The sequence below is a fragment of the Suillus plorans genome, assembly GCF_016647745.1.
Source record: "Suillus plorans strain S12 chromosome Unknown HD556scaffold_55, whole genome shotgun sequence".
Lineage (NCBI taxonomy): Eukaryota > Fungi > Basidiomycota > Agaricomycetes > Boletales > Suillaceae > Suillus > Suillus plorans.
The window spans coordinates 244,454-272,108 of NW_024537439.1; the positions used below are offsets into that span (position 1 = coordinate 244,454).

The 27,655-nt window shown below is 49.5% G+C and overlaps 10 protein-coding genes across 10 annotated transcripts; 7 read left to right on the plus strand and 3 right to left on the minus strand.

The window, feature by feature from the left end:
- Positions 1-4: 4 nt before the first annotated feature.
- Positions 5-3,023, plus strand: HD556DRAFT_761561 (uncharacterized protein). Its single transcript, XM_041311545.1, has 7 exons — positions 5-248; positions 343-489; positions 553-715; positions 765-1,531; positions 1,589-1,647; positions 1,700-2,492; positions 2,547-3,023. Exons 1-7 carry the CDS (start codon positions 228-230, stop codon positions 2,904-2,906), a joined length of 2,310 nt encoding a protein of 769 aa, XP_041156899.1. The 5' UTR covers positions 5-227; the 3' UTR covers positions 2,907-3,023.
- HD556DRAFT_761375 (uncharacterized protein) lies at positions 3,024-5,331 on the plus strand. The gene is made up of 4 exons (XM_041311543.1): positions 3,024-3,176; positions 3,250-3,959; positions 4,015-4,807; positions 4,861-5,331. The coding sequence occupies exons 1-4, from the start codon at positions 3,141-3,143 to the stop codon at positions 5,206-5,208; spliced, it is 1,887 nt and encodes a 628-aa protein (XP_041156900.1). The 5' UTR covers positions 3,024-3,140; the 3' UTR covers positions 5,209-5,331.
- On the minus strand, positions 5,141-5,992 carry HD556DRAFT_761304 (vacuolar protein sorting 55 superfamily protein). Its single transcript, XM_041311541.1, has 3 exons — positions 5,893-5,992; positions 5,746-5,838; positions 5,141-5,691 (listed from the first exon to the last, which is right to left on the minus strand). Exons 1-3 carry the CDS (start codon positions 5,909-5,911, stop codon positions 5,363-5,365), a joined length of 441 nt encoding a protein of 146 aa, XP_041156901.1. The 5' UTR covers positions 5,912-5,992; the 3' UTR covers positions 5,141-5,362.
- Positions 5,993-6,719: 727 nt separating this feature from the next.
- Positions 6,720-8,089, minus strand: HD556DRAFT_761332 (uncharacterized protein). Its single transcript, XM_041311542.1, has 4 exons — positions 7,778-8,089; positions 7,642-7,732; positions 7,383-7,583; positions 6,720-7,318 (listed from the first exon to the last, which is right to left on the minus strand). Exons 2-4 carry the CDS (start codon positions 7,712-7,714, stop codon positions 6,768-6,770), a joined length of 825 nt encoding a protein of 274 aa, XP_041156902.1. The 5' UTR covers positions 7,715-7,732; positions 7,778-8,089; the 3' UTR covers positions 6,720-6,767.
- On the minus strand, positions 7,965-12,336 carry HD556DRAFT_761286 (P-loop containing nucleoside triphosphate hydrolase protein). The gene is made up of 8 exons (XM_041311540.1): positions 11,756-12,336; positions 11,067-11,705; positions 10,374-11,011; positions 9,906-10,321; positions 9,404-9,856; positions 9,221-9,353; positions 9,020-9,171; positions 7,965-8,959 (listed from the first exon to the last, which is right to left on the minus strand). Exons 1-8 carry the CDS (start codon positions 12,253-12,255, stop codon positions 8,420-8,422), a joined length of 3,471 nt encoding a protein of 1,156 aa, XP_041156903.1. The 5' UTR covers positions 12,256-12,336; the 3' UTR covers positions 7,965-8,419.
- Positions 12,337-12,392: 56 nt separating this feature from the next.
- Positions 12,393-13,219, plus strand: HD556DRAFT_1395666 (transcription elongation factor Elf1 like-domain-containing protein). The gene is made up of 3 exons (XM_041303681.1): positions 12,393-12,493; positions 12,544-12,669; positions 12,731-13,219. Exons 1-3 carry the CDS (start codon positions 12,424-12,426, stop codon positions 12,874-12,876), a joined length of 342 nt encoding a protein of 113 aa, XP_041156904.1. The 5' UTR covers positions 12,393-12,423; the 3' UTR covers positions 12,877-13,219.
- HD556DRAFT_761405 (kinesin heavy chain) lies at positions 13,211-17,402 on the plus strand. Its single transcript, XM_041311544.1, has 15 exons — positions 13,211-13,687; positions 13,749-13,759; positions 13,854-13,927; positions 13,980-14,136; positions 14,189-14,332; positions 14,386-14,615; positions 14,689-15,585; positions 15,640-15,904; positions 15,958-16,022; positions 16,080-16,229; positions 16,284-16,445; positions 16,501-16,641; positions 16,709-16,883; positions 16,940-17,182; positions 17,239-17,402. Exons 1-14 carry the CDS (start codon positions 13,578-13,580, stop codon positions 17,104-17,106), a joined length of 2,748 nt encoding a protein of 915 aa, XP_041156905.1. The 5' UTR covers positions 13,211-13,577; the 3' UTR covers positions 17,107-17,182; positions 17,239-17,402.
- An 899-nt stretch (positions 17,403-18,301) lies between these two features.
- HD556DRAFT_761599 (uncharacterized protein) lies at positions 18,302-19,636 on the plus strand. Its single transcript, XM_041311546.1, has 7 exons — positions 18,302-18,359; positions 18,413-18,533; positions 18,580-18,672; positions 18,726-18,923; positions 18,972-19,058; positions 19,107-19,271; positions 19,324-19,636. Exons 2-7 carry the CDS (start codon positions 18,444-18,446, stop codon positions 19,585-19,587), a joined length of 897 nt encoding a protein of 298 aa, XP_041156906.1. The 5' UTR covers positions 18,302-18,359; positions 18,413-18,443; the 3' UTR covers positions 19,588-19,636.
- A 103-nt stretch (positions 19,637-19,739) lies between these two features.
- HD556DRAFT_1243280 (ARM repeat-containing protein) lies at positions 19,740-21,570 on the plus strand (the record flags this gene model as incomplete). The annotated part of the gene is made up of 9 exons (XM_041298357.1): positions 19,740-19,829; positions 19,890-20,165; positions 20,213-20,374; positions 20,428-20,547; positions 20,599-20,694; positions 20,744-20,950; positions 21,002-21,239; positions 21,292-21,420; positions 21,479-21,570. 9 exons carry the CDS (start codon positions 19,740-19,742, stop codon positions 21,568-21,570), a joined length of 1,410 nt encoding a protein of 469 aa, XP_041156907.1.
- Positions 21,571-24,290: 2,720 nt separating this feature from the next.
- On the plus strand, positions 24,291-27,556 carry HD556DRAFT_1492319 (Sec23-binding domain of Sec16-domain-containing protein; the record flags this gene model as incomplete). Its single annotated transcript, XM_041308813.1, has 7 exons — positions 24,291-24,769; positions 24,818-25,293; positions 25,349-25,613; positions 25,665-25,937; positions 25,987-26,963; positions 27,018-27,175; positions 27,218-27,556. Coding segments are annotated over 7 exons (2,967 nt in total), but the record flags the coding sequence as incomplete, so codon positions are not given.
- Positions 27,557-27,655: the final 99 nt, after the last annotated feature.

Sequence of the window (27,655 nt, forward strand, 5' to 3'; positions counted from 1 at the left end):
GGAAATTTTCTGAAACCTCGTCAAGCTTCAGTTCTTTGTGTTTTATACCCTTTGTGCTTAGACCAACTGATAAATTTCAGGTGGAAACTCCTGAAGGGTCGCCATCTACATATCGCGTTATCATAGATCGATATCTCTCCAACCATCCTTAGTGTTTACCGCATCATCAACTAGCAATTGCCCGCGCCTGTCATCAGGGGCTTTTGTGAGCCGAGCCAATTTCAGCGATGGCTCAGACACGCTGTATGGTGAGTTAATCAAAGTGCCACTTCCTCCGTAGCGTCCCATCTCCCCTGAGCTGTCCTGTCAATGCGCGGGTTTTTACTTATAGTAACAATTTAGTACTTCGATGAAAATGGCACTGAACGCAATGGAGGTTGTTATTCGGGAGATCGATGCAAATTTGTTCATCCTGGAAACCCCGCTTGGGATACTACAGCCCCAAGTCGGAATGCTCCGAGAGGTCGCGGAATGGGCAGAGGTGGATTTGTGGGTGGACTTTTTGGTATGCTTGTGATGGTCGTTTTGACTGACCTTTCCATGTTCTTTCAGGGAGAATCGAGAGGGTCGTTTAGTCGTGGAAGAGGGCGTGGATCTGGACCTGTTAATCAATCTAGTTCATTTTCGGCATCGGGATGGGATACTGGAGGAGGACCTGACAATAATGCACAGAAACCGAACTCGGGCTGGGCGATAACAAGTACAAGTACAAAAGGTAGACCGGGCACCTTCATGTGGCATATCTAACGTATCATGCACTTCAGATACTGCTAAAGAAGCCAATATTGCCACTGCATCTCTGTGGGACACTGGTGACGCATGGGGCACGGTCTCAGACTCAGGAGCAAAAAAATCTCCTGCAGGTGGATGGGGTGATAATGACACATGGGGTGGTAATGACACATGGGGCGGCAACTCCGGAACAAAAGATCAATCTGGAGGCGGATGGGGTAATACTCCCGGTGGCGACATCTCTTCTGGTGTATGGGGCGCGGCAGACACGACAGACACGACGCTGCGCGCACAGGAGAAACCTGGCAGCTCAAATGCAATGGACACTTCTACAAGCACATGGGGTGATACTCCCGGTGGCGGGTGGGGCAGTCCTGCGGGTGGCGCCAAATCCTCTGGTAGATGGGGCGCGTCGGGAACGACTGAAATGACGTCGGTTGCACAGCCGAAACGTAATGATGCCGACCAAGAGAATCACAGATTTAAACCATCACCTGTTCCTGCACCACCGCGGCCTCCACGACGTGGCTCGCGAGTACAGGACGACGAGGAAGAAACGCGTCCCAAGATGACCGGGACGAATGATGTCCCAATGGTCAATACAAGATGGATCAAGAAAGCGGACACGACAGTGCCCCCGCATGTGGAGTCTTCTGAGCGATCTCGCCTTCCGCCGCTCCAGACGAGCGCATTAAACAACGCGACTCCCCGAGAGCCACAAGCTTCAGTGTCCGCCAACCGCTCTGAGGACGACCGAATGGACGTGGATGGTTGGAGGCAGGATGTGATACAAGAGAAAGTTCGTGACAGGTCGCCTTCCCTATCGACAGTGACAGGACCAGCTATCACTCGCAAGAGGAAATATGGAAACGCGGACCTCGAGAGGAAGCAGGATATATGGAAGGATTTTATCAGGTGCGTGAAGTTGCACATCCATGTCAAGCACTTCATTGAATCAATAATGCAGATTGTGCGACCGCGCCGTTCGAGCAAAAGTAGATCTCGCGAAGGCAGAGGCAGAACGTCAAAACTGGAGAAGGGCACAGAAGTCTACTAACTATTCCCGCATCGGCGAAGCTGGCCGCATTCGCCTGGATGGACATCGGACAGAGCTTGAGAAAGTTTGTGCTGGTCACTACGATAAACTATCGCAGGCGATCAGTGAACTTGCGGAGGTTGGAGACAAGCTGAAATCTGGCATAGACTATGAACAACGTTACGATATTGGAAACGAGGTGGCGCGCTACTCAAATGAAGTCGGGGCTTGGTTATCAGATATCCGCCCACTACTCATTGCCAACACCACCGAACAGCCCAAAGATACTAATCATCCTACTCCTCATGAAGTTGAATCACCTGAAGAACCACCAGCTATTCCAGACAGTCTGGATCCCTTGCGATCTCGTCTGGACAAACAAGAGGAGCAACTCGAGGAACTGCGAACAGTGCTGACGCTCGAGTCTTCCAATGATCCTCTTGCTACTATCAACAACACAATTGACAAGAAGATAGATCTCTTGCGTAAAGATCGAGCGGAGGCCAAGGCCCAACGCGCTAAGCTGCCTCCACCGAAGGTTGTCATACCACCCGAGGCGACGGGCGCTATAGAAGATGTTTCTCGTAAGGCGGCGGAACTGAGCGCGGCTATGGAAGCGCCTGTCAATGACGTCGCAAATTTACTCATTCGTCAAAACGACATACAGAAAACACAGGCTTCTTTCAAAACTGAGAACGAAGAACTCAGAAATTTGATAGTCAAGGTAGATCATTTGGCAGTTATGTCTGACATATCTCATTGTATCTCACTCCTTTAGCTCACCGAGACGTCCGCTGCTAATCAGAAACTGATCCAAGAACAAACCGAAGCCATTCAGCGTCTCAAGGTTTCACTCGAAGCAGCTTCTGAATCACAACGCGCTCCTGCACCCCCTGCCGAACCCCCAGTCAAAGTCATGTTCGACAACCTTCGTGCAGCAGTTGATGATGTGCTGCATGGTATTGTATCGCGCGAAGTCGTTCCTACGATAAATAGATTGCGCGACGATTGCTGGAAAGATAACCAGCACTTTCATAAGGAGGTGTTTGAGATAATCTGGGATAAAATTGAGCCCAGCTTAAGGATCGCCGAAGCTGTCAACCGATGGGCGACAAGGTTAGAACTCCCTGCATCCTGATGCGTACCTCGTCAAGCCATCCGTCCATTCGTTATCTACTTGCTTGTAAACATCCATCTTACCTGTTCAGCCTACACTAGTCGACATTACTCTTGGATTACTCCGTTACTTCCCTTAATAAGTAAACTTTCTGTACTCCAGTCGGTGTGTCGGTCAAAGGCTCCGGCTTGTATGCTTCATCGTTGTAGTTCACTGCCTCCAACGCTCTAAAACTACTGTTGCATTGAACCGACTATGAAGCCACGTCCTGCAAAAATAAGGCGCTGTAACGTGCGTGTTGGCGGAAAACGCCCAAAAAAGTTGATTTAATTCTGCCTGGAGAACTTACTACATTTACCCATAGCTCTGGGATGACAATAAGAAACCAAGGCGGGCCAGAGGGGGGTCGACTGGCTGTTGGAGGAATGACAGTGATTGTTTCTTTGTGCATCCGACAGAAAGAGAATGGGACACGGCTAAACCGTCCTTTCCTCCTCCGGCACACGAGGTTCTTGACAACGATAACGAATTTTGCTACGAGTTGGGCAGCAAACATAGGAGACCAAGTGGTTCTTCCGTGTTGTCAGAATTTCGCTCCGACCGCCCTCCACCCACTAGCCCGTCCAGAAGTCCTCGAGCACATCGGCAGGACAGTAGGAACGACAAAGGATCACGTTCACCCGCCACATCAGTGGCTGAGTCTGACAAACTCGAAAAACTACGAAGGGACGGCGGCTATCACCGGGGCATGAGCATAGCAGGTTCGTCGTCGTCTTTCTCCAGACGTCGTACTCCCCCTTTGGATGATCGCGGGAGGCGCGGCGACCGAGCTTGCTCACCGAGACGATTATCCCCGCGGCGCCAAATGTCCATCACAAAGACCGTCATGCCACCACCACCACCACCACCCTCGCACCTACCGCAGCCTCCTCAAGGGACTCCGCCAACGGATCCACTACCTCCTGTTCCTGTACCACCATCCTTCCTTTCTCTAGACATATCAGGAAAGCCGCCCGAAAAGTTTCAAGCATTATCAGGAGATGATCTACGCAAAGTCTGGAATGAAAGAGTGGAGTGTGTCTTTCTTTGTGTTACAGTTATTGACTTGCGAACTAATCAATTTCCTCAGTCTACTTTTCGCATCTGTAAAGGCGCGCGAACAGTTGAGCTATGCAGAGGCAGACTTGAAACTGAATAAGCTGGGCGAGTCCTCGCGCATGACCAACGTGTCGAACGCTCGTGCTAGAGCTCAGACGGAATTGCGGTGCCAGACGAAGAAGAACGAGATTTCCGATAGCATCCAAAAACTCGCTGCATCAGAATTCTGGCCAGCTCTCAAGCCACCTGATTTGCAGAGCGTGGAAGCCAAGTTTTCCGGCATGAAGCAACAAATAACAGAACTGAAAGATTCAGTCAGCGAGCTCAGTACATCTTTCTCTGCACTCCTCAGGTTAAAGCACCCTGCCACCGCCTCCAGGTCAGGTGAACCCCCACTAAAGAAGCGGAGATTAGAGGGAGAGGACGCCACAGCTGGCTCTGGTGAAGTCACCTTCTCACTCAGTGCCTTGGATGGCATTCAAGCCCGCTTGAGCAATGTTGATAGCCAGCTACTCGACCTTCAGAATGACATTTTGCAGCGCAACACGATCGTGGGGGATGAGATTGAATCTCGCATCGACGCTCGGCTGGAAGAGGTGGAGATATTCCCGGATGAAGATGAAATGAAACCTTCGTCAGCAGCTGTAACTGCTGTGGTGCAGGCTGAGACTGCCAAGGCCCTGGACATTATCCATATAACCGGCCAACAGCTGGGAGAAGTGGCGCAGGAGGTTGCGAACTTGATGATGCAGAGCAAATGTACCGACGACGAAGCTACGCGGTTAAGACAGGAAAACGAGCAGCTCAAAACTGAGATCATCAAGGTAAGGAGTGACTCTAGACTGGTGAAAGTCTGGCTGACTAGTGTGCATTCAAGCTCAAGTCCTCGGCAGAGGCTGACGCCAAAGTGGTACAGCAAAATAACGAACAAGTAGAGGCTTTAGCAGCAGCTCTGCAGGCCTACATCTCACAAGCTCCACCACCACCTCCACAACCAGTTATTCCAACCCACGAATATCTCATGGAAGAGCTCGAAGACCATATTCTTTCCAGTTCTATCAAGGCCATTGAGCCTCTCCTGCGGGAGATGAAGGACGAGGTCTCCAAGATGTTAAATGACGAGAATGATGATATGTATCAAAATCTGTGGCCAAAGATCGAGCTTGTGTTACGCATGGTGGAGACGGTTAAAAAGGGTAGCAATATCATTCTCGAACCGGAGTAAGAATGTGTCATGGTTTACACTTCCAACATAATAGTGTAGTCGTATATCCCTACCATAGCAAAGATGACGTCCATTTGAATCCTTGTTGGCATTCGAGGTTAATGATATAGATATATCCACATAGTGCAACATTCAGGTGTAGACGTACAAACACTCAGTCATATTCATCATCCTGTCTGAACGCTGCTGAATATGCCAATATAGTTCCATACACCAGTCTACACAGGAAACAGTGAGCCCTGAGAATGGTGAAATCGAAAAGAACGTACCCTCCACCGATGATGGACATTGCACAAGCGCCTGGTTTCAGAACCTCGGAATGGGTGAGAACGACGGGGAGCGCAAATCCAGTGACAACAATGATTGAAGTAAGGAAGCGGCCGAGATCCACAGCACCCGTGGCGTTGTCACTTGAGGAAAATTCGTCTCCTCCGCAGTGGGCAAACAGGGCATTGGGCAGAGGAGCAAGCACGAACGTCAACGCTGAGAATACCTGGATAAGAATACCAGCAAACGACACACGCATGTCATACGCACCAACTAACAATGGCAACCAATTCACCCATAGTGCACATGAGAGTATGATTAACAGGAATCCAACGGCGAGCACGAATGATAGCAATATTACAGCTACACGTGAATCAGCCACCACATCTCATACTCGTCAGTGATAATAACACGCACTCTTGAGCCCCGCTGACATCTTGAATATAAGGACAACAATGTTAATGAGGGTGTTGGAGGGAAGCTTGCAAGCGTAGCAGAAGTTCTTACCCGTGGTGCTGACGTAATCGCGATATCATGGCGGGCTTCTTTGCTTGAATCATGAATGCGACTCCCTACGCTCTCGGTTCTGGAAAATGGATGGATTCATGCCTTTCCTTTAGACAGAGGTTCAATCAGAAGTGATCCGTTCTCACTTTCTGTGGTAGAACTGCGCTGTCTGATGCTGGCATTTATTTCATCAACGCTCGCTTGATGACTTCAAGTGATGCAAACTAGTAAGTATACTGTGTTAATGTCCGTCATCCTTTTATTATCTCTGAACAAACTCCTAATTACTTCGCGATGCTCACCAATTCAAATATACCTCCGTATCGCCTTGACCTGAAAATGAACGCGATATGCGTAGTGCAACGAAATATATCAGGGGTCAGTGCGACATCATGGCGCGCGTGCGCATCACTGCTCTGCACCGACAATTCGTCGAAGTGCACATTCCGCAGATAGGCGAAGTTCACCGAAGTGGACGGTCAACCGTAAACAATTTCCATTGCGGCCTGCATATGCGACGACGTTCAATGGCTGCCAAGGACTCACTCCCTGATGCGTTGTACTCGACCTCCGTACTGACGCATTCGCACACGGTCAACTGTACACAGTGCTGTCCAGGGTGCGGAATCGTCACAACATTCCGGCATTGTTTTCAGGCACGAATGAAGAAAGGGAGACGGAGAACATAATTTACTCTTCATTACTGCTGCAAAGCAGGATGACGATATACGATACGACTGAGCCGTCTGCGGGCGAGCGGATTGCTTGTAAGAATGCGACGATATTCAATATGCAATCCTTGCACATTTACCCTCCCACTCCTGCCAATGCCTCATCATACCCTCCACGAGAAAATGTGCCACATCCTTCCTTGAAACCGAATAACCACACTCTAGATCCTCTTCTTTCACTCTGTATGCCTTGCCTTCTTTACCTTCTACGTCTGCGCGACACTTTCCGTCAGTTAACAACGCAGGCCTGATGACAGCGATACTCTTAAGTTCTCCAGCATTGGGGACACGGCTCGTCCAGCCAGCACCGAGAATGTCATCGCCTGGGCTGTCTCTCGCATCCCACTCCCACCCAGCGCTATGGGCTATGACTTCCTCTGCGCCGCATTTGTCTTTGTGCGGTGCGGCTAGGATGTAGCTATACAGCGGTTTGAGAGGGAGGGGAACTGATTTGTGAGAGGCCTGCGTGAGGCCTGTAGAAGAGATTGTTATAATCTTTGGGTGCGGGGATGGGAGAGTCTCGAGAACGTTTATGAGAGATTGGGTGACGAGGTTTGGTGGGGTGATGATGATGCCTTTTGTTAGTGAAAAGCCGGGTGTCCCGCCTGATAGATATATGGATGAGTGAAATCTTGACTAGCTGGAATTTTTGGAATGGGTCAGACATACCGACTGTGAAGATGAGGAAGTCGACTGGTCTGGTGTCGTCCCCAAGCTGAGCCTCGGACCATGCCCGGCGAACATCACTCTTCACGAGTGCATCGCCTTGAATAAGGCGGGCTTTACCTTCCTTAATGTAGGCTTGAATTGTGTCATCCTGATCGAATACTTGTGGTGATCGCAGGAGGAATGTAACAGTAGCGCCGAGCGCTGTTGGCATAGGATGTCAGAACTTGTAGTAGGTGTCAGGAAAAGGGGGTTATTTTACCAAGGAGTCGGACAGCAGAGTAATACCCTATATTTCGCGAACCTCCGATAACGAGGACTTTAAGGCTTTCCATGAAGCTTGGTCAGTACAGCTGCGGTGGATAAGGGTGTTGAATTGAGGATGAGGAGGGGCCTACCGACGAGGTACTTTTTAAGTGATCGCACCCCCACTGGCAGTGCAGTATCTCCATAACATGTCGGACGTGGCGAAATGCCCTTGAAACGCGTACGCGCATCATGATTCATGTGCCCAGGATCTAGTTACGGTTACCTCTGATCCAACACTGCGCCGCACAGCAGAGCCCCAGCATTTAAATCTACACAGCCCGTCTTCCTGATCAGGGTGACCTTGGAGACACTATAGCCTTCATACACATGTACAGTAGCCCAACGAGCTTCTCGATGCTTGACATATGGCCTAAGTTACTACTGATCTGCACTCCTTATAACAAAAGATGTTCAACATAACAGTACATCCATATGTCCCAATGGCGGTGACATTGAGGCAGTGCTTCGCAACAGGCTATCCTTGCAAAAGTATGAAATGCCTTGCTCTTCTTTAGTCTCGCAGCCTTCTTGTAGCATGCAAGTACCGGCGAAAGGAAGTTCGTGGTACGTATTGAATCTTGAATCTTGATGGATAACGTAGAACTGCACGGACTCCTGCAGGACTACCGTAGCATAATGAGCAAATGCGTGATATCAATGGTAGAAATGCGTGGACTATTGGAGCATGGCAAGTATAATGAATGAATAATGATATAATGCCTGATCCGTGGCTATCTGAGTCGTCTGGACGGATTCCGAAGGGTATTTGGCGGTCTATCTACCAACGCCCCCATCGTCGGCAGTCCGGATTTCAGAGTAGCAGGTTTCTTTAAGACTTTGGAAATTGCAGGAGGCGCGATGGGTATTTCAGTGAGCGTGGCAGTGGAAGAAGTTAAAGATGACAACGAGACTGCAGGAGGTGAGGGTGGGACTGGAGCTTGTGGTTCGTCTGACCACTCGTTGATTGGTGTGTCGACTTTCATTTGCTCTGGCACGGTTTCTACAGGAGATTGCGGGTGCTGCAAAGGGGGAGGTTCGGAAGCATGTTTTGATGGCTCCCCTTGTCTCCGCGACTGGAGGATCGCATCCCGACTCTCTGTCAGCTCCCACTCATCCACGTATTCCCATGCCCGTTTTCGCGGTGTCATGCCAGTCGGAATGTCCTCACGGGTACCTTGATCAAGTAGTGACCGGGCTGTTTGGTGCAGTGAGGTGAGCCTCGAAGTCGTATTATTGCCATGCTTTTCAATTGTGTCCGATAAGTTTGAGCTCTGAAAGAGATCAATGATGTTTAGTAAGAGCACTTCATAAATAATGACAGTTCTACTAGCCTCTGAAACCACACGACCACTGAAGCCTTCAACGTTTCTTGAGCTGGAAGTAATACCTCGCTGGAGGTACCGTAACTCGGATTGTATATCAGTCGTCAAGCCATTGGTACTCTCGATACGTGCTCTCTTAGCACGGTCATGACGATCAAGACCTCAAGGAAAATGAGAATCAAATGCGAATGGGCGAATGAGACCACTTACCTGTGCCAAAGGAGGTTTGGAGGGTCTGGCTTTGTCTTTGCAGTTCACCAGTATAAGTTATAGTGGCTGCTGTGATTGAATTATGCGTAGCCAACAAACCGTCCTTGAGGGCTCCTTGCAAAGATCCGACGGTCTGAGTATGTTGTGATCAGCAGGCCAAACTCAATAAGCCAAGACTCTCACCTTGAGAGCGCCATCCCGCGTCCTCTTTCCTTCTGTACCTCTCCGCTCAAACGAGGTCATGGCTTCCGAGCCACGTACGACCACTTCGTTCATCAATTTATCGTGACGCTGGCCAAACTCGTTGAATTCCTCTTCGTGTTTGGCGTTGGCGCTGACAACAGTGCTACATGCTTCTCGCAGCTCGCGATCACGGGAAGCTACGAACTCCCCAAGTAGACCTGATATGCGTTGAACGAGCGCCTCGCTGGCCTTCGCAGATTTCACCTTCTCTGCTTCTATCATCCGAACAAGAAGTGCGTTCTGCTCCTGGAGTGCCGTGTTCTCCGCTTTTGACATGTCATCCACAAGGGACTTGGCCTGTAAGGCTGATTCTCCATCGGCCTTGACCAATTCGATCCCTTGAGTAACAGCGGAGTCGAGGAGTGTCCCCATAGCCTTCAAAACATTCTCTAACTGTGTCATGTCAGTTAAATAATTCTTACATGGATGAGACAATAATTACCGATGAGAAGTTACTTTGATTTGCAGCATACAACTCCTTGTACATCGTTTGGGATGTAGTTCGTAAGCTATCGGACCAGGCACTAAATGAACTCTTCATGGTCTCTTGCGATTCCTTGACAGCATTCTGCATAGCTGTAAGAGCCTCTGTGGAGGCATCATCCTTCGTGTTGATGATCCGAAGGGAGTCTTGAATGCGCTGGAGTTGCTGGTCAATACGCTCAGAGTGACTTGCAAGGACCTCCAATTCCTTCGTCTGGAACTGTTTTGCTTCCGTGCGTAGCATCTGCGTGCTGTGCCCTGCGGTCTTCATGAAGTCCTCCAGTTTCGTCGAGAGCGACTGCACTTCGGAAGAGATGGACCGTCCATGACAGGATACAGCTTTGATGTTTGACGTGAACGTCTTGTTCCTCCGTTCTGACAATCATCGTAAGTTTGACAGACCAACAGGGAAAGAAGCAATACATACGAAGTTTCTCAAAAAGTGCGCCAATGTCGTCGATGCTTTCCGCGGCAACCTGCTTCAATCCCAAGGCTACCCCATCCAGCTTTTCTTCATTGATCTGGTACGCCTGACGCACGACAATCTCCTCCTCAAGAGCACCTTTCGCTATCTTCAGTTGACCCTCCCTGACTTCTAGCTCTCCTTCAGCTTCTTTTAGTTGTTCCTTCACCTGTTTCAACTCCCCATCCGTCTTCATCAACAAAGCGATGCTTTGCTCAAATTCTTCCCTGACGCTCCTCAACTGGCTCTCTCCAATCTCCACTTGCTTTTTAGCCTCCTCCATCTCTGTCTGCCTGAGCTCCTGTTCCACAGTGAGCTGATTCCACGTCTCTTCGGAAAAGAAGATGCCGTTCTTCTCGCGTGCGGCCAGGACGTCGGCCTTGAGACGTTCGATCTCGGCCACGTATTCTTTGAGCAAAGAGTTTCGTGTCATCCGCTGGTTGATCTCCGGCTTGTTGCGGATGGACTTCGCGCGGATGGCATAATCGAGCGTAGAGAGGGTCTCTTCCATGTTGGAACGAGCAGGAGAGATTGTGGCGATGATATACGTCTTTGTACGGCCACCAAGTGAGTCTTGTAAGAGACGGGTGAGTTTGGACTCCCTGTGATTCAAACGTGTCAGTATACCTCCATAACTCGTAGACTGAACACACTTACCGATAAGGGACATGTGTCGAACGCTCGACGAGGGCGTTTATAACACGGCCCAGAGTCAGCAAGCTTTGGTTAATCATGCCTGCTTCTCGGGCCCTCTTGTTCTCTGCTCCAGAGCGTCCGATGTTCTCCGAGCCTGCAAGATCGACGAGGTTGAACTTCCCAACCTTTAGGAGGTCATCTCCCATGGAGGACGTCTCCTTAGTATGAATAGTGATTGCGAATACGGAGTGCGAACGACTAGAGTGGTCGTTGAATTTGGTAGCTGCAATCTGGCGACGATGGCTACCTTTTGTGAGGAGGGCAAGTGCATCTGCAGCGTCTTTGACAGGTATCTCTTCGAGACCCTGAATAAAAACACCTTTCTTGCTAGCGTCATCAAATATTTTGAGGCCAGCTTGATTGTCGGCGGGGCCACCTTTTCCCATAGGCTGCGTGGATCCTGCAGGAGCGGACATTTCGCTGGCGAGCAAGTCTCGAAGCTCCTCGTTGTAAAGCTCGACGAAGGATATCTTAACACTGTAGTCAATAGCAGATGTCTCAAGTTGGTGGAACAACCGGAAAAGGACCCTCGGTATCATGCCTGCTTGGGAAGATGGATTTCCCATCGGCGTGGGCGTCAGGTCACCTTGCATAGTGTAACTGTAAACTCATCAACAGTGATGATATGAGCAATTAGGGAGGAGACGTACGTTTTTCCAGTTCCTGTTTGTCCATATGCAAACAGAGTACAGTTGTAGCCCGTGAGGACTTCGTCTAACATGGGGCTAACAACCTCATGGTAAATCGTAGCTTGATCTGCTTCTGGGCCAAAGACGAGATCGAATGGATATGTTCTTGTAGGGGCCAGGGTAATAACGCCTAGGCTAGAGACAGGCGTAGAGGTCTCGATGGTGACTTCCTGACTCTTTGCCCCGTTGGAACTGACGATAATGGGGGAGTTCTCCTGGATTTCGCGATCAGAACGTCTACGGCAGCGAATTGCAACGTGGATGTGAGTCTCCGAGTCGTCCTGACCATGGAACTTAGAGCCCTTCAAGGATGATGAGATCGCAAGTGTGTGCTCTGGGCGCTCGTCTGTGGGTGACATAATTGTAGACAGGGCAGGCTTAGGCTTTGACATGGAAAATTGGGATTTTGTGTTTATTATAGGAGCCCTTGGGCGGGAAGTGGTTTGTCTCCTCGTAGCCATCGAGGACGTTGTCGACAGCAGCGGGAGGACGGTGTTAAGTGAAGAAGGCCTACTAAAACGCGTCCAAGAATCAACAACGCGACTGTGTCACGTGCATTCGTGGGAAGTAACCACAATATTTCTATTCCGCTGTCCACCATTCAAAGTTGATCTTACGCTTGAGCAGCCATGGGAAAACGCAAGAAATCCTCTAGAAAACCAGCTGCGGCCACAGCGGCAAGGAGGAGGGAGCCATTAGGTTTGTTGGATGCCTTTTGTTCTGCTTGTCATACTTGAATTGTCTAATAGATACTGCTTTCACTTGCTTGTTCTGTCATCATGACAAGTCCGTGACAGTGAGAGTCGACAGAAAAGAGGGCATCGCCCAGCTAGTGTGCAGAGTGTGCGACCAGCGGTATCAGAGCAAAGTTAACCGTGCGTACCATTCGGATTACGCCAATTCCTACCTCTTGATTATGATCCCGTTTCTCAACAGACTTGACTGAGCCTGTGGATATCTATTCAGAATGGCTAGACGCTGCTGATGCTGCACAGAAAGAAGATCATGGCACTCGCAGACCAGCTGCTTCATCAAGCAGACCAGCTCCCGCACCACCTTCCGTCGGGAGTGATGATGATTGATCTGAGACTTGTAACTATCTTATCTTTTCCTCACACTGTACAATAGCAATTGCAAGACAGGCTGTAAAATTAGAACCTCATCGATGCATATTCAGCCTTTAAACTTCTGTGACACACCTGAATTAATCTGCAAATTTACCTAGAATTATCTGAAGATGGGGATTCCAGGGTAGATCCTGAGCGGATAATATCCGTGTTGTATATATATATTCTGTATGCCTGTTCTTGTCGTTGACCTGCGAGGAGTTGCAAGGGGGGAAATTTGAGTTTACAAGCCTACTGATTAGCTGTAGCTAAACTGCAGACATAGTCACGGTGATCGAATATTTGGCTCGAAATGGAACACGTGCTTTGGCCCTTTCTCTCATTTAGCTCTTCGTGGTTCACGACCAGACCTGGGCCTGTGTCCAAAACCATTTCCTAGATTTCTAACCATTCGTTGATACCGCAACTACTGGCCACACAAGTACTCTAGATTTTCATTCTTCCTTAGACGCACCATCCATCATGGCGTCCTCGACCAATATCAAGGTTGTCTGTCGGTACGTCTTAACCTAGCTTCGGAATTCGATGAAGATGCACGAAGTATCTTTAATCGCCTACTGACGTGACCGAATAGTTTTCGGCCCCCAAATGCTCTCGAACTCAGAGAGGGCGGTGATATCGTAGTCGCCTTCGATGAGAATCTTCAGACCGTGCAGATGAAGAACTCGCAGGCCGTTTCTGGGCCAGAGAAGGATGGATTCACGTTCGACAGAGTTTTTCCGATGGGCACGAAACAACACGAAGTATTCGATTACGGTGTTAAAGAGTGAGTGGCTCCGAGAACCACGCGTCTTTGTCGTGCCTCATCTGATTACCTCCTAATGCAGTATCGTAAAAGGTGAGAGAGGGCACCCCATCTTGTGATGTCGAGTGCCTTTCATACATTGTCTTATAATTTCGAGGAAGGATGTTAATGCTAATACGGTAATCAGATGTCTTGGATGGTTACAATGGCACGGTCTTTGCATATGGCCAGACTGGTAGTGGAAAGACATTCACCATGATGGTACGTTTAATTGATATCATCTTGAATTCCACTCCTGATTTCTGTTCCCTAGGGCGCGGACATTGACTCATCAGATCTCAAGGGAATTATACCCCGCATCACGGAACAGATTTTCAAATCAATCGTAGAATCGGACTCTCACCTCGAATATGTTGTCAAAGTCTCCTACTTGGAGATTTACCTTGAACGCATACGCGATCTGCTTGCCCGTAAGATCTCGAACTCTTTTCTGTGAATCCAGCGATGAAAAATGTACTTCAGCCCAAAATGACAACCTCCAGGTACACGAGGAAAAATCAAGAGGCGTATATGTAAAGAATCTTTCGGATTACTACGTTAGCAGTGCTCGTGAGGTCTACGAGATAATGAGACAGGGAGGGGCCGCGAGAGTCGTCACTTCAACCAGTAAGTGTCTCCCCAAGTCGTGGCGTTGACCTCCAAGTCACTCGTAACTGCAGACATGAACGCTGAATCTTCGCGGTCACATTCTATTTTTCTCATCACGATCCAACAACGCAATACCGAAACGGGGGCTCAGAAGAGTGGCAACCTGTACCTTGTCGACCTTGCCGGATCCGAGAAAGTGGGAAAGACAGGTGCTTCGGGACAAACTCTGGAAGAAGCGAAGAAGATCAACAAGTCGCTCTCTGCTCTCGGCATGGTCATAAATGCTCTGACAGACTCGAAGGTACGTAAGAGCGCGTCCAAGGGGATACTTCTTCCCCTTTTTTGTAGCAGGAGTTCATGATTGTGTCTCTTAGGTCAAACATATTCCGTATCGTGATTCGAAACTCACCCGTATACTGCAAGAGTCTCTCGGTGGTAACTCGCGTACGACGTTGATAATCAATTGCTCGCCTTCACAATACAACGAGTCTGAAACGCTTTCCACTCTCCGTTTTGGTATTCGAGCCAAGTCAATCAAGAACACTGCTCGCGTCAATGCGGAGCTCTCTCCGTTGGAGCTGAAGGGTCTTCTATCAAAAGCTCAGCTTGCAAACACTAGACATCTGTCATATATCCAGTCATTAGAAGCAGAGCTTGCTATCTGGCGTGCTGGTGGCCACGTCGAACCGAGCGAATGGACTTCCGCTGACAAGCCGACTACTGGCGCTGCTGCGGCAAAGAAAGCGACTTCATCCCCGACACTTTCCACCACAAGAAGCATGACTCCAGTGAATCCTATATTGGAGGGTCTCCGATCAGAGATGATCATCGATAGTCGACCGCAGACACCGACGGTTGTGGGCTTAGATAAGGATGAGCGGGAAGAATTCCTCAGGAGAGAGAACGAGCTTAGTGACCAACTTGCAGAGAGGGAGAGCTTGCTCAATGCCGCAGAGAAGCTCACCAAGGAACTTCGCGAAGAGTTGGCATACCTCAAGGAGCAGGAGGCAGCAGCTTCGAAGGAGAATAAATCGATGTCGACTCAACTAAACGAGCTCCGCCTGCAAGTCGAGCGTCTGGATTACGACAACAAGGAGGGTATCATAACCATAGACATCTTGAAGGAACAGAATCAGGATGCGAAGAGTGAGTTGGAGGAGCTGAAGAAAGTCATTACCGATCTGCGCTCGACTCAGAGAGATGCATCGGCGGAGGACAAGGAGAAGCGCAAGCAGGAGAAGATGGCGTTGATGATGGCTAAATTTGATGCTGTATGTTTTCATTACTTGAAAATTGCACGCTGCTGATCTATTACTTGTTCATAGCAAGGCACATTCTCTGAGAAAGACGAGCAACTTCGCCAGCTTCTTGCTAAACTTGATACTATCGACACTGCAGACGCTCTCTCGACATTGAGCGTCGACGATATTGTTGCGGCAAGGAGGCAGCTCACAGAAAGCCATTCACTTGTACGCGAGACGGTCGATCGCCTCCGGCAAAGCCAAGAAGAGAATGAGATGGTTACTCGTCGCAGAGACGAGCTCGAGGCTCGGTTCTTGTCACTGGAAGCTGATTATGAGGAGCTTCTTGGTGAGTGGTGAAAACATTTGGGGCATTCACACCTTACGAGCGTTCCTTGACAGAGAAAACCATCCATGATGAGGAGACAAGTAATGCTGACATCGTGGAGTCCATGGCAGAGTTCAAGGTGAGCCATACATGCGTTGAGAATAACCATGTGCATTGAATACAATCTATCACGCAGAACAAGCTAGAGATGCAATATGCGGCTAAACGTGACGCAAACATCAGCGAAGTGGCCGATCTCAAGCAGCAACTGGAGTTGAAGTCGAACGAGATTCGCACTCTCAATGCATCTATTGACAGTCTGAAGAGCGTCAACGAAGAGCTCAAGGTATGACGTTTTCTACTCTTGTCCTAGTGCTAAGTTGAACCCTCTTTTGTGCAGCGTGCGTTCGCAGTGACTTCTGCGGGCATCGAGGGAGGGAAGAATCTTGCTGAGAGCGCGCAAGACCTCGAGCGAACCCGTAAAGCAATTAACGTGCAGTTGGCAGAATTCGATGGGGTCAAGAAATCCCTCGTACGAGATCTGCAGAACCGTTGCGAGAAGGTTTGTTCGAGACATTAAGCTTTTCTTATCTTTCTACTTATTATGCACGTGCTAGGTCGTTGAGCTTGAGATCCAATTGGATGAGATCAAGGAACAGTACAACAACGTCATTCGGAACAGTAATAGCAAAGCGCAGCAGAAGAAGATGGCATTCCTGGAGCGGAACTTGGAGCAATTAACGTTAGTTCAGAAACAGGTGAGTCCAGATCTTACCCTAGTTACATATTTTGCGAGCTCAATTACTCTTGCAGCTCGTCGACCAGAACTCGGCGTTGAAAAAGGAGGCCGGAATTGCTGAAAGAAAATTGCTTGCGCGAAATGAGCGGATACAGAATTTGGAAACTCTCCTGCAGGACGCTGACCGTCGGCTAGCTATCCAAAACCAGAAGTTTGAAACACAGCTCCAATCAGTTAAAGAGCGACTGGAGCAGGCGCGGGGTAAGCCGAATAACGACATATTTGCGTTGATGCCATCTCAACGTCAGCATATGTAGCCCAAAAGACCTCGAGTCCAATAAACTTCGGGCGTATTGCCAAGCCACTGCGGGGTGGCGGGGGTTCTGCAGCAACGCCTGGACCTACTACTGCACCTGCACAAGTTTCAGGTGGTGGGACACCAGGAAATGCTTTAACTCGCATCCAGAACGAAGATGGAAGGTAAGTTTTGATAATTGTAGTGGTTGCCTCAGATTGCTCACTTGGCGTCTAACCTTGGTTTCGCGGTTCCGACAGCGGAGGTTAGTAGGGTTAATTAGGTCACTGTTCACTTAAGATGCTAACGGATCATTTGCAGCCAAGCGTGCGTCATGGTTCTTCAACCCTCGGGGGAGTTAGACGCCTTGATACCTGGACTGTTTGGTATCTTTTTTTTACATTGCATCTATCATCTTATCGTTTTTAATAATGCATTCTCTGTCGGACTGACTTAAAGTTGTAAGTGAATAACCAAGATAAGGCATGTACGTTTTGGTTGTGTCAGGTGGTGGACCCTAGGGTTTTGGGGCTGTGGTGTGTCAGAGCGCTTGGGGATTGAATCGAACAAGACTAAGCCAGTAGTACTTTTAGTACGGTTACCACGGTCCGCTTGTCACGGAACCGATCGACAGTAGGTAGTTCAGTATTCCGGGCAAGTTGAGTAAGCGGAATCTGGAAGTATTCTGGCGCTTCTTTCGCAAGAAGCAGGGATATGATTGACAAAGGAAGCCAAGAAGGATCAGAAAATGGGACCGGTGCCGTTGAATTCTACTCAAAAAAATTTCATCGGGAATAGGCGAATGAGCGGGGACCTGTGATGGCTGTGTGTAAATGTTCCATTATGAGGGTCCATTCTTAAATATTATAACTTTCGGTCGTGAACCCGCTAATTTACCCTAGATTTTTGGTCAAACAGGTGGCAGCTTACAGCTGTGCATATGCATATACTTGCCGAGCGGATCCATTTGACCGTGAAGTAACGGAACCAAAAATCACCAGCCGACTCAATACATACCCCTTCAGTATTAGTCGTGGTAGAAATAATCTATCCCTGAGCGCACCCGATCGCTCTGTTTTTCGTCTTACGCGCGCCTTCACTTGAACGGGGGACGTGTCTTCTTCCTTTCCTCTTCATCTACTAGTTTACTGGCAGTTTCTTCAAGTCACTGTCGTATATCCTTTGGTAAGTCATTGATCCGCACTTGTTCGTCCATTCACGCGTCATGTTCAATTGCCTCACATCGTGGCTTATTTACGACAACTATTCTGCACTATACAGGCGCGTTTCTCCCGTTCTCCGTTCCGGTTTTTCACTTGTAACTGGGTCGAAACGTGTTTCATTGCATAACTAACTCTTACCCTCGCCTTTTTCAGCTAATTCGTTTGCACACTTCCACTTAAAACTCTATAATCTGCTCTTCGCTGTTGTTTGCTTCTTCTGTGAGTTACCACCTCGGTTTTCTACCATCATCCCTTTAACTTACCGGACCTAGTGCGCAAATCACTTTCCTCCTCCAGCCTGCCATGTCAACTCATCATGGTGATACTTCTCGGAAGCCATCGGGCTCATCGACGCGCTCGTCTGGGCACTCTCCTTCAGCTTCGCCGAATAACGTATGCTTACAGCTTTCTAACCTGATTGATTCTTACCCAGGCACAGTCACAGAGGAACCTGACTCCCACAACAGCGAACATGTTTGGCGTCGCAATAGCCGGGGCCTCCGGACTCAAGGGTCTCAACTCAGGTTGGCAGGTGGGCGGAACATTCTACGAAGTTGACCCTTTTGCTTACGTGATATTATCTAGGTATGGGGATCAACGACACCGGCCTCAAAGAAGAATGCCTCGATATCCTCCGCTGCAAGTGTGACCGACCTCTCACCATCCCAGGCTGAGAGCGGTTACCGAGGAAATCTGGGAGAAAGCTGGAGTGCGCCAAGGCCGTCTAGCGGAACCTGGGATGAGCTGAGTGGAAGCCCTCAAAAGAAGGAGTTCTCGCAGTTGGTCAGTCAATTCTTTCACGGCGTTTGTTTAGTGTTCAACATTTGATAGGACACCAATTCCCCCTTGTCCCTGCATCATGCTCGGCAAAGGCAAGCAACCGCAGCGCAAGCAGCCGCGTTGTCAGGCCCAAGAGTTGTATGTGTTCCTAATAAATCTCAAAGGCGTGCTAAAAGATCTTTCAAGGACGATCGCTCCTCGGCAAAGGCCGGTCAGTTCTCTCCGCAGAGGTTCGACAATACTCTCGGAAAGGAAACCGGAGTCTCCAACAGATATGCGGCTTCTTCAAATGCATCGGGCTATGGATCGTCTGCCTTCGGTGGTCAAAATGGTGGCTTTGACTCCTTGCAGGTGTCTTCAGTTGTTGAAAACGAATTGTCTATGAGTCTGAGAGGGATGGCAGTCGAGGACGATCATGTCAACGGACAATACCGCCACCAATCCGCCTCTTCACCGTCCGGTGCTGTTGCTTCTCATTCCCCTGGTGTCCTGCAGGTGCGACCACCCCCGCAAATGGTTCAAGGACGACTCCCGTATGGTAGTTACCCTCAGGCAGATTATTCGTCGTATTATACCAATGGCACAACACGCGACCCCTACATGGATTATGGATATGGATACAGTACCCCGACGGACCCTTCACTCTACCCTTCATCTGCTGGGATGAATAACACTCCTGCGGCAAACCTATACCCTGGTGTATCACCACAGCCGTTACACCATAATGCTCCTACTGGCCAACAGTCTAGTATATACTACGACTATTCAGCCTCCGCGCGAACGCCCTCGCAATATTATTACCCCGCGCATCAGCCAATAATGTATCCAACTATGCCTCCACTCTCTCCGATGCCAACTCCTCAGCTCAGCGCTGCGGCGCCCGCTGGTAGTATGCCCGACAAGAAACAGGTAGGTTTTATTTATTTATCTTAGATTGCATCTAGGGCGGCCCTGATCCTTCAACCCTAGTATGGACTGCAACAACAGGTGGCTCTTCAAAACACTTTGCGCCCCACCATGATCTCATACACTCCCCACCAGGGTTATGCTGCTGATTATGGTGCCCAGCTCCCCTTCATGATTCCCAACGGCGCTATGTATGGTCATACCGCTCATGGAATACCATTTTATCACCAAAACTTACGCCCTGGGCGGCGTCAAGATGCGAATGACGCTGGCTCAGCTTTGCGCAGTCCTTTATTGGACGAGTTCAGAGCGAACAAAGCGCGCAAGTGGGAGCTTAGGGTGTGTTCAATTCAATTGCGACAGATAGCAAACTGATCAACTCTCAGGATATCTATGGCTATATTGTCGAGTTTAGCGGTGATCAACACGGGTCTCGCTTCATTCAACAGAAACTTGAGACAGCTACCTCGGAGGAGAAACAAGGTGTCTTTGATGAGATCGTCCCTGACAATGCCTTGCAACTCATTCAAGATGTATTTGGTAACTATGTATGTTTACAGCATGACGTTTTACCTGCTATCACATCTGATAGTTTCCATAGGTCATCCAAAAGCTGTTTGAGCACGGAACGCAAGTTCAAAAGACTGTTCTTGCCAACGCGATGGAGGGTCATATTCTACCACTGTCATTACAGATGTATGGCTGCCGTGTTGTGCAGAAGGTCTGCATACACGTTCGCAGTCCCTCGCGGTGTCTAATTCAAATTTGTTAGGCGGTAGAATTTGTCCTTCCAGATCAGCAAGCGTCATTCGTCAGGGAACTTGATCCGCATGTACTTAAATGCGTAAAGGATGCGAACGGCAACCACGTCAGTATGCTCCTTACACGTTAAATGCTTTAGGCTAATGTATCTGTAGGTCATCCAAAAGTTGATCGAACGCGTGTCGCATGAGCGACTGGGCTTCGTCAATTCATTCAGGGGTAACGTGTATGACCTCTCCACGCATCCATATGGGTGTCGTGTATTGCAGCGATGCTTTGAGCACCTGCCTGAAGAGACAACTCGTCCTCTCATGGATGAACTGCACAAGTATATGATCAATCTGATGCAGGATCAATTCGGGGTGTGTACTCACCACTGTTAGACTCTTGCCCGTTGCTAACGAGTCACGAAGAACTACGTTGTTCAATTTGTGCTCGAACAAGGCAAGCCTCAAGATCGGAATCAAGTCATCACCAAACTTCGTGGCCAAATGCTGAATATGGCTCGCCACAAGTTCGCATCAAACGTCTGTGAGAAGGCTCTCGTTACCGCTGGTATTGAGGAACGTCGTATCCTTATCGATGAGATCATCATGCCGAAGACCGATGGTGTCAGCCCAATTGTGTCCATGATGAAGGATCAATTTGCCAGTGCGTTGCTATGTTCTTACATTAAAGTTCTAATTACTGACCGTTCATGTAGACTACGTCCTTCAGCGGGCACTGACCGTGGCAGAACCCGATCAGAAGGAGATTCTGATTGCTAAGATCCGTCCTCAGCTCGTCAGCATGCGCAGATACTCGAGCGCTTACAGCAAGCATCTTATTTCTAGTATGTTGATGAAATACAACCGAGATAAATGAAATATTATCTGACCAACACCCAATAGTTGAACGTCTTCTAGAGCGCACGATTAATGCCTCAAAGGCCTCGGATAAACCTGCGGACTACCCCTCATTATTGCACAAGCCAGTTAACTAATAGCGTGTTCTATGACCATTGTTTCTTGCTTCACTCCCTATTTCCTCTTTGCTCCACTCGCAATGCTATGGTATATTCGCATCAATTTTTCCTCATTCCGCAATCACTCACACCACGATTATCCACGCAATCAACATTATTAATTGCACACTCTTTACATTCATTCAGTATGATATTTGCATTCCCTGCTTCTTTGCTGTCGATATTCAAACTTTCATTTTGCTATCATCTTTGTCGTCATTTTTTCCCATCCGTGGTACATATCGATCGTATAGATACCTGAGCACACCAGTTATAATCATCATGGATCCTGTCTTGCACCGCATGCATGTTACTCGGATGAACTAATGATCCCGCGGAAAGGTTCCAAGTAAACGGTGACAAACAAAGGTAATATTAGTTCTAGTGCTAAAGTAGGCACTACCGTCACTTGGCCAAGCGCAAAAGCTTTCAACGAAACGTCAGCATCCTGCTTTTCTCAAGACCACGAATTCTACTGGCCTGCTTGACGGAAACGTTGCAAACATGAGTACTGTGGAAGCTGCGGCTTCGTTATTTGGTTCAGATGGCGATGCTGGGCCGGATCCGTTTTCGGTTATTGGCAACGAGGAGACTGACACGACACCACCTGCCGGGTTGGTGGTACATGAATATGGACAGCACGAGTCTGCTTCTTATCCATCTGACATGGGCCAGGACGCTTCCAGCTTGTTCGCTGAAGACATTCCAAAGGGCATTCAGCCTTTTGAACAAGATCCCTGGTCAGTTGCTGTGGACCACGATGCCAGTGTTCCTGTGAACCAGGTTCCTGACAGCTCGCAATACTCTGCTGCCGGTTACGAACAGTCTCAAGAGTGGTCCTCTGCGCCTGGTTACTCCACGACTCAACCGCAGGTCTCGTATGTCCAACAACCAGGTGTGTCGGTTGTGTAAATTTGCTGCATCTGCAGTGTTAATTCCCTGCAGTGCAAGGAGGTCATAATGTTAGCGGTACAGCGAGTGCTTATCACCAGTACACACCAGACTCAACTGCCAATTCCTCGCAATACGGCGGGAGTCAATATCCAAGCCAACCATATGCGCCGGTACACGGCAGCTACGATCATTACAAACCCACCGTTAACATCGCACCCACTCGCGCGTCACAACCACTTGCTGCACCTGCCGACTCTCAGACAACATATGAGCCGTATAACCCCATGACACGCTCGGTTTCTCAACCTTATTCGTCGTCTGCGTACGCTGCACCTCCTAAGCCAGCTTCTCCCAGCATCCCTCCTCCTCCTGCTCAAGTTCCTCCTGCAATGTCGGCTGCATCTTATCGTCCACAGAAGTCGAATGCATATGACCCCCCTCTTCCTCCTCCGAAGGTGCCAAAGCGTGCTGTGAGCGCACGCGCACCATCATTGGGACAGTATGCCTCGTATGGCCAGCCTTCGCAAATCCCTCCTGTACCCCCTGTACCCGCTGTGCCCCCTACTCCCCCTACTCCCCCTCCCCCTTCTAATAGTACTCGGTACGGCAGCCTTTCCGGTAATGTGGCACAACCTCCAATTTCCCATCCACCTCCACGAGCGCAAGTGACACGTCAGCTTACAGGCGCTTTGGGTGTTACCTCGCCACCCAAGCTTCTACAGCAGCTTCCACAACCGACTGTTGGCAATCATTACACGCAACATAGTTTATCACAAGCGGGCACTCGTACATCCCCATTGGCTGCCCCTCCTCTACACGCGAATCCACCGACACCCCCACAAAACTCTTATGAGCAGGAATTACTTGACGAAGCACCTACTCCTAAACAGGGTTCATCTAGCTCATTTACGGACGTTACCCAACGTGTTATCTCTCCTGCCACCGAGACATATCCACTACCAAGTCATGACTTGCACTCAGAGAGTCGCGCCTACACGTCTGATGATATGCCTTGGGACGATCCGGAAAGTTTGCAGACCGATACCGAGGCAACATCCCCTTCTTTCCATGCCATTCGAGATCCCTACACGCTTCCACTTCCTGCAGAGTATGCTAGTTTGAATGGTTCCACACAGCTGCATAGCAGCCCACCTTCTTCCCCGCCTAGAGGCAAGGTGCATCAACACCAAGACACGATGATGATGCGAGGCTCAGTGCTACGGCGGTCCCCTTCTCATTCCAGAGATGGATCCAATGGTTCAAATGTGTCATCCCTGCGTAGTCCGGTAAAGAGGGTTTCCTCTCCTTTGCGCAACGCTTTCAATTCCGGTGAACAGGATGTATATCCTGGTCCTCCCCATCCGCCCTCTACATATGAGCCGTCACGCTATGCTTCGCCCAACAGAGCAACATCTCCTAGTTCTGTCCGCTCGTTCACAAGCCATGCAGGATCTGTTAAGAGTGCCTACAACTCGACAGTTCCAGTTGTGGCGAACAGTTACGAGCCCAGATCGCATGCCACGTATGAGAGGACTTCATCCCCCTTCCATAATTCGCGTCAGGCCTCTCCAGCCCCTGATCCATATGCACTTGCCAAGAATGCTGTGGCTCTGGTACAGCCCGAATATCGTGATCATTCAGGTTCCAATGGATCTTTGCATTCCACGGCATCCATGCCCATAGGAATCCCCCCTCAGCGCGAAGTTAATGGGTTGGTTCCGAAGCCTCGTCCCGGTGAACCAAGCCCGTACGGTGCGGTGTCTGCGTACAGTCAGGAGCTTCTTATTTCATCCACGGTTCGCCCTCCATATGCACCCTCCCCTTCTCTCTTAGGCTCAAACGATCCTTTGGGTCGTACATCTTCGCGAGCCCCAGTGATCAGTTTTGGTTTTGGTGGCAAGATGGTTACATGCTTCCACAGCTCCCCTGACCTTATCACTGGATATGATGTTGCGCTGTCGTCTCGTCACTCGACGGATGTGCGTGTACGTGTGTTGCACAAACTTCTCCCGGAATTTGCGCTTGAACCTTCTGCTGCTGCTTATCCTGGTCCTTTGTTTTCTGACCCTGGTACACCTGTCAGTATCGTGCGCACTGGGGCGTCATCTCAAGTGAAAACGAAGAAAGCACGCGTCGTCAAGTATCTGGAGGATCGGATTGAAGAACTCACACGTGCGACGACGTATATGTCAGATGGAACCGAGAAGCAGCGTACTGAAGGGAAATTGATTCTAGTCAAGTTGCTCAAGATCATGGTTGAGAACGATGGTGCACTGTCGGGAAGGTCTGTCGCCAGACCATGAATAGGTATCCTTAACTCATTTCATTCCAGCGCTCACATTGACTCAGCTGTGAGAACGGCACTGCTTCCACGCATTGCTGCGTCTGAGGGTGCTGACATCTCGACACCGGGTTTTGCTTCTTGTGTACCCAATGCCCTTGGTACGATTCCTGGCCTCAACGGTAGTCACACTAGCACGAGTGAGACACCCATATCAGTTTCCATGCTCCTTCCATCCGCGTTAGACAAGATACAAGAATTCCTTGTGAGAGGCGAAAGGAGACAAGCTTATAATTATGCGCTGGATGAGAAACTGTGGGCACACGCGATGGTCATTGCAAGCAGCATCGACAAGGAGGCTTGGAAGGACGTTGTCAACGAGTTCATCAAAGGAGAATTGGGCATTCACGATGCACAGCGGACGGCTTTTGTTGGACGAGGAAAGGAACATGTACCTCCTTCCAGTAACGGAAGAGAGTGGCTTCGTGTAGTCTACAGTTTATTCTCTGGTCAGGGACCAACTGCTGGTCAGTGATCATTTTCTGAGCTGAATTTTCTGATATGAAGCTACTTGACAAACAGTCCAGGAACTGATTCCCACCAATCTGCTCGCCAGAACGGCTACATTGCAAGTCCCTACACCGGCTGTTGTGCACACCACGCCAATGTCGCCTAGTTTTCCTTCACCAGCAATGGCAGCACAAATCCCTGCCAATGCTTTATCGAAGTGGCCAGAACTTGTAGCATCGATGGTTTCCAGTCCTGTGTCCCCTGAGTGGTCCGCAGCCCTGACTGCACTGGGCGACTACCTTGTATCACATCAACAGGTCGAAGCTGCGCATGTATGGTAATTGTATAATTCTTGTACTTGTTTTCCTGTGCTAAGATCATCCGTCAGTTACTTGCTCTCTCCTCAGACTTCTCCGATAGGTGGAATTGGGAGTCCATCGGGTCGAATTGTTCTTATCGGCTCGCGGAATCCACACGCATGGCCCTCTTTCTATAAAGACACTGACCCCATCATTCTGTCCGAAATTGCCGAGTTTGCCTTCTCGCTGAAGAGCGTTACAAAAGGACAAGAACCATTCCACGGGCTGCCGCATTTACAGGCATACAAGCTTATCAGGGCTTCGTATCTCGCGGAGATTGGCGAGATACAGGCAGCTAGCAGGTGGGTCTATCTTCTAGTGCAATTCTGCGCCTTATTAATCGGACTACAGATATTGCGAGGCAATCACCGCTGCAATGACACATCCATCACACTATCTCAATTCCGTCCTTATCGAGCAATTGAAAGGGTTAGCGAATCGCTTGATCGGTACTCCACAGATGGCAAAGAGCGGATCTTGGATAGGTGGGAAGGTGAACAAACCTAGTCTTGACAGTATCGGCAGTTGGCTTGAGGGACGCTTGACGAAGTTCATCGCTGGAGAAGGGGATGAGCCTTCGCCTCCGCCGGTACCGTCAAAGAGTCAAGTGTCATCCCTAGGACCTTTCTCTCACTTCAGCGAGATTTCATCAACTACAACCTCCGCAAGTCCATCGCCTCCCCCTGGGGTGATGAATCCGCATTCAATGTCAGGTATACCGCCTCCTCGCAGAAGCGGTTCCGCGATGGCAGTCTCAACTTCTCACTCCCACGTGCCTATTGATCGCGCCTCATCTGCCATGGACTATTACCACTCAACACGGCAGCCGTCACCAGCACCTCCCTTGACTGCGCCTGTGCACCCACCACGACCAGCTTACCCGTACTCCGCACATGGCTCGGGAATGAATGGGCATTCAACAACAAATGGCTACGCCCCTGCCTATGGTACCGAACCGTTGTCACGAAAGCCCTCTTTAGAGATGACTGCCGAGGAGGGCTCTGAGCAACAACAGCAAGAGACAGGATGGTGGTCTTCGCTTAACAATTCGGACTCTGGCCCCACACCGACCACGGCCACTTTTCACTCAGTCGACCATTTCCAGGCTTCGTCTGATGGTTTCATCTCCTTAATGGACGACCCCGCGTTGGCTGTGGCTCCCAGCCCATCCATGCCGACTCACCAGCTGCAACCAAGCTTCCAGGATGAGGACGAGGATTTGGGCTTTGGCAATAACGCAAACAAACGTGAACGTCCAGCTGGATCTGGGAGCAGTGAGAAATCTGCCACGCCCGTAGAGGACGTCAAGAAAACAGAGGAAAAGAAAGGTCAGTTGTGGTTACCTCTTCGTCACAACATTCATCAATAGCTGTTGTCGCTAGATGCCAATCCGCCAGCGACGGCTTCGGCGGCACCAAGCTCTTGGTTGGGTCGATTCTGGAAGCGTTCTGAAACAGCCCCTGGTCCTATCAAGGCTAGTCTTGGAGATCAATCGGCTTTCTATTACGACAAAGACCTCAAGCGTTGGGTAAACAAGAAGGTATGCGACCAATGCTATCAGGATGTGTGATGTCACTCAAAGACTTGTCAGGCTGGTACTGAAACCACGCAGTCAGCTGCACCACCCCCACCTCCTTCAAGAGCACAGACAACCTCACCAGCGCGGGCAAGTGCTCCACTTCCTCATGCCAATGGTGCAAGTTCAGCACCTCCACCAGCCCGATCTGCTTCGGTTACTGATTTGAGCACATCTCCCACTGCTAAGCCGCCCATGCGAGTGCGTTCGAATCTTGCTCCCACTGAAGCAACATCTCTCCCAAATACACCAGCGCCGCCATCAACTCCCATGACACCGAGTCGCCCACGCTCGCAAGCCACCAAACGCAATGTACGAACCCGCTATGTTGATGTTTTCCAACAGCAAGAGAATGCTTCGTAGATCACTTATACAGATCCTTATCATAGAGATCATTACATCGATTTATTCTGGATATCTTTTTGGCTTTCGTCGTTCGTCACA

Bases quoted from the DNA above. Each gene is read 5' to 3' on its own strand.
- HD556DRAFT_761561 (XM_041311545.1), top strand. From the start codon at position 228: ATGGCTCAGACACGCTGTATG. The intron at 716-764 runs GTAGACCGGGCA...CATGCACTTCAG, and splicing joins AACAAGTACAAGTACAAAAG to ATACTGCTAAAGAAGCCAAT. The intron at 1,532-1,588 runs GTTCGTGACAGG...ATCACTCGCAAG, and splicing joins AGGATGTGATACAAGAGAAA to AGGAAATATGGAAACGCGGA.
- HD556DRAFT_761375 (XM_041311543.1), top strand. From the start codon at position 3,141: ATGAAGCCACGTCCTGCAAAAATAAGGCGCTGTAAC. The intron at 3,177-3,249 runs GTGCGTGTTGGC...ATTTACCCATAG, and splicing joins CAAAAATAAGGCGCTGTAAC to CTCTGGGATGACAATAAGAA. The intron at 3,960-4,014 runs GTGTGTCTTTCT...CAATTTCCTCAG, and splicing joins GTCTGGAATGAAAGAGTGGA to TCTACTTTTCGCATCTGTAA.
- HD556DRAFT_761304 (XM_041311541.1), bottom strand. The intron at 5,692-5,745 runs GTGCGTATGACA...AGGTATTCTCAG, and splicing joins TTGGTTGCCATTGTTAGTTG to CGTTGACGTTCGTGCTTGCT.
- HD556DRAFT_761332 (XM_041311542.1), bottom strand. From the start codon at position 7,714: ATGGAAAGCCTTAAAGTCCTCGTTATCGGAGGTTCGCGAAATATAGGG. The intron at 7,584-7,641 runs GTAAAATAACCC...CTATGCCAACAG, and splicing joins CTCTGCTGTCCGACTCCTTG to CGCTCGGCGCTACTGTTACA. The intron at 7,319-7,382 runs GTATGTCTGACC...TATATCTATCAG, and splicing joins CTTCCTCATCTTCACAGTCG to GCGGGACACCCGGCTTTTCA.
- HD556DRAFT_761286 (XM_041311540.1), bottom strand. From the start codon at position 12,255: ATGGCTACGAGGAGACAAACCACTTCCCGCCCAAGGGCTCCTATAATA. The intron at 11,706-11,755 runs GTACGTCTCCTC...ATGAGTTTACAG, and splicing joins CAAACAGGAACTGGAAAAAC to TTACACTATGCAAGGTGACC. The intron at 9,857-9,905 runs GTAATTATTGTC...GACATGACACAG, and splicing joins ATCAAAGTAACTTCTCATCG to TTAGAGAATGTTTTGAAGGC.
- HD556DRAFT_1395666 (XM_041303681.1), top strand. From the start codon at position 12,424: ATGGGAAAACGCAAGAAATCCTCTAGAAAACCAGCTGCGGCCACAGCG. The intron at 12,494-12,543 runs GTTTGTTGGATG...ATTGTCTAATAG, and splicing joins AAGGAGGAGGGAGCCATTAG to ATACTGCTTTCACTTGCTTG. The intron at 12,670-12,730 runs GTGCGTACCATT...GTTTCTCAACAG, and splicing joins GTATCAGAGCAAAGTTAACC to ACTTGACTGAGCCTGTGGAT.
- HD556DRAFT_761405 (XM_041311544.1), top strand. From the start codon at position 13,578: ATGAAGAACTCGCAGGCCGTTTCTGGGCCAGAGAAGGATGGATTCACG. The intron at 16,023-16,079 runs GTGAGCCATACA...TCTATCACGCAG, and splicing joins AGTCCATGGCAGAGTTCAAG to AACAAGCTAGAGATGCAATA. The intron at 16,446-16,500 runs GTTTGTTCGAGA...TGCACGTGCTAG, and splicing joins TGCAGAACCGTTGCGAGAAG to GTCGTTGAGCTTGAGATCCA.
- HD556DRAFT_761599 (XM_041311546.1), top strand. From the start codon at position 18,444: ATGTCAACTCATCATGGTGATACTTCTCGGAAGCCATCGGGCTCATCG. The intron at 18,673-18,725 runs GTGGGCGGAACA...GATATTATCTAG, and splicing joins GTCTCAACTCAGGTTGGCAG to GTATGGGGATCAACGACACC. The intron at 18,924-18,971 runs GTCAGTCAATTC...AACATTTGATAG, and splicing joins AGAAGGAGTTCTCGCAGTTG to GACACCAATTCCCCCTTGTC.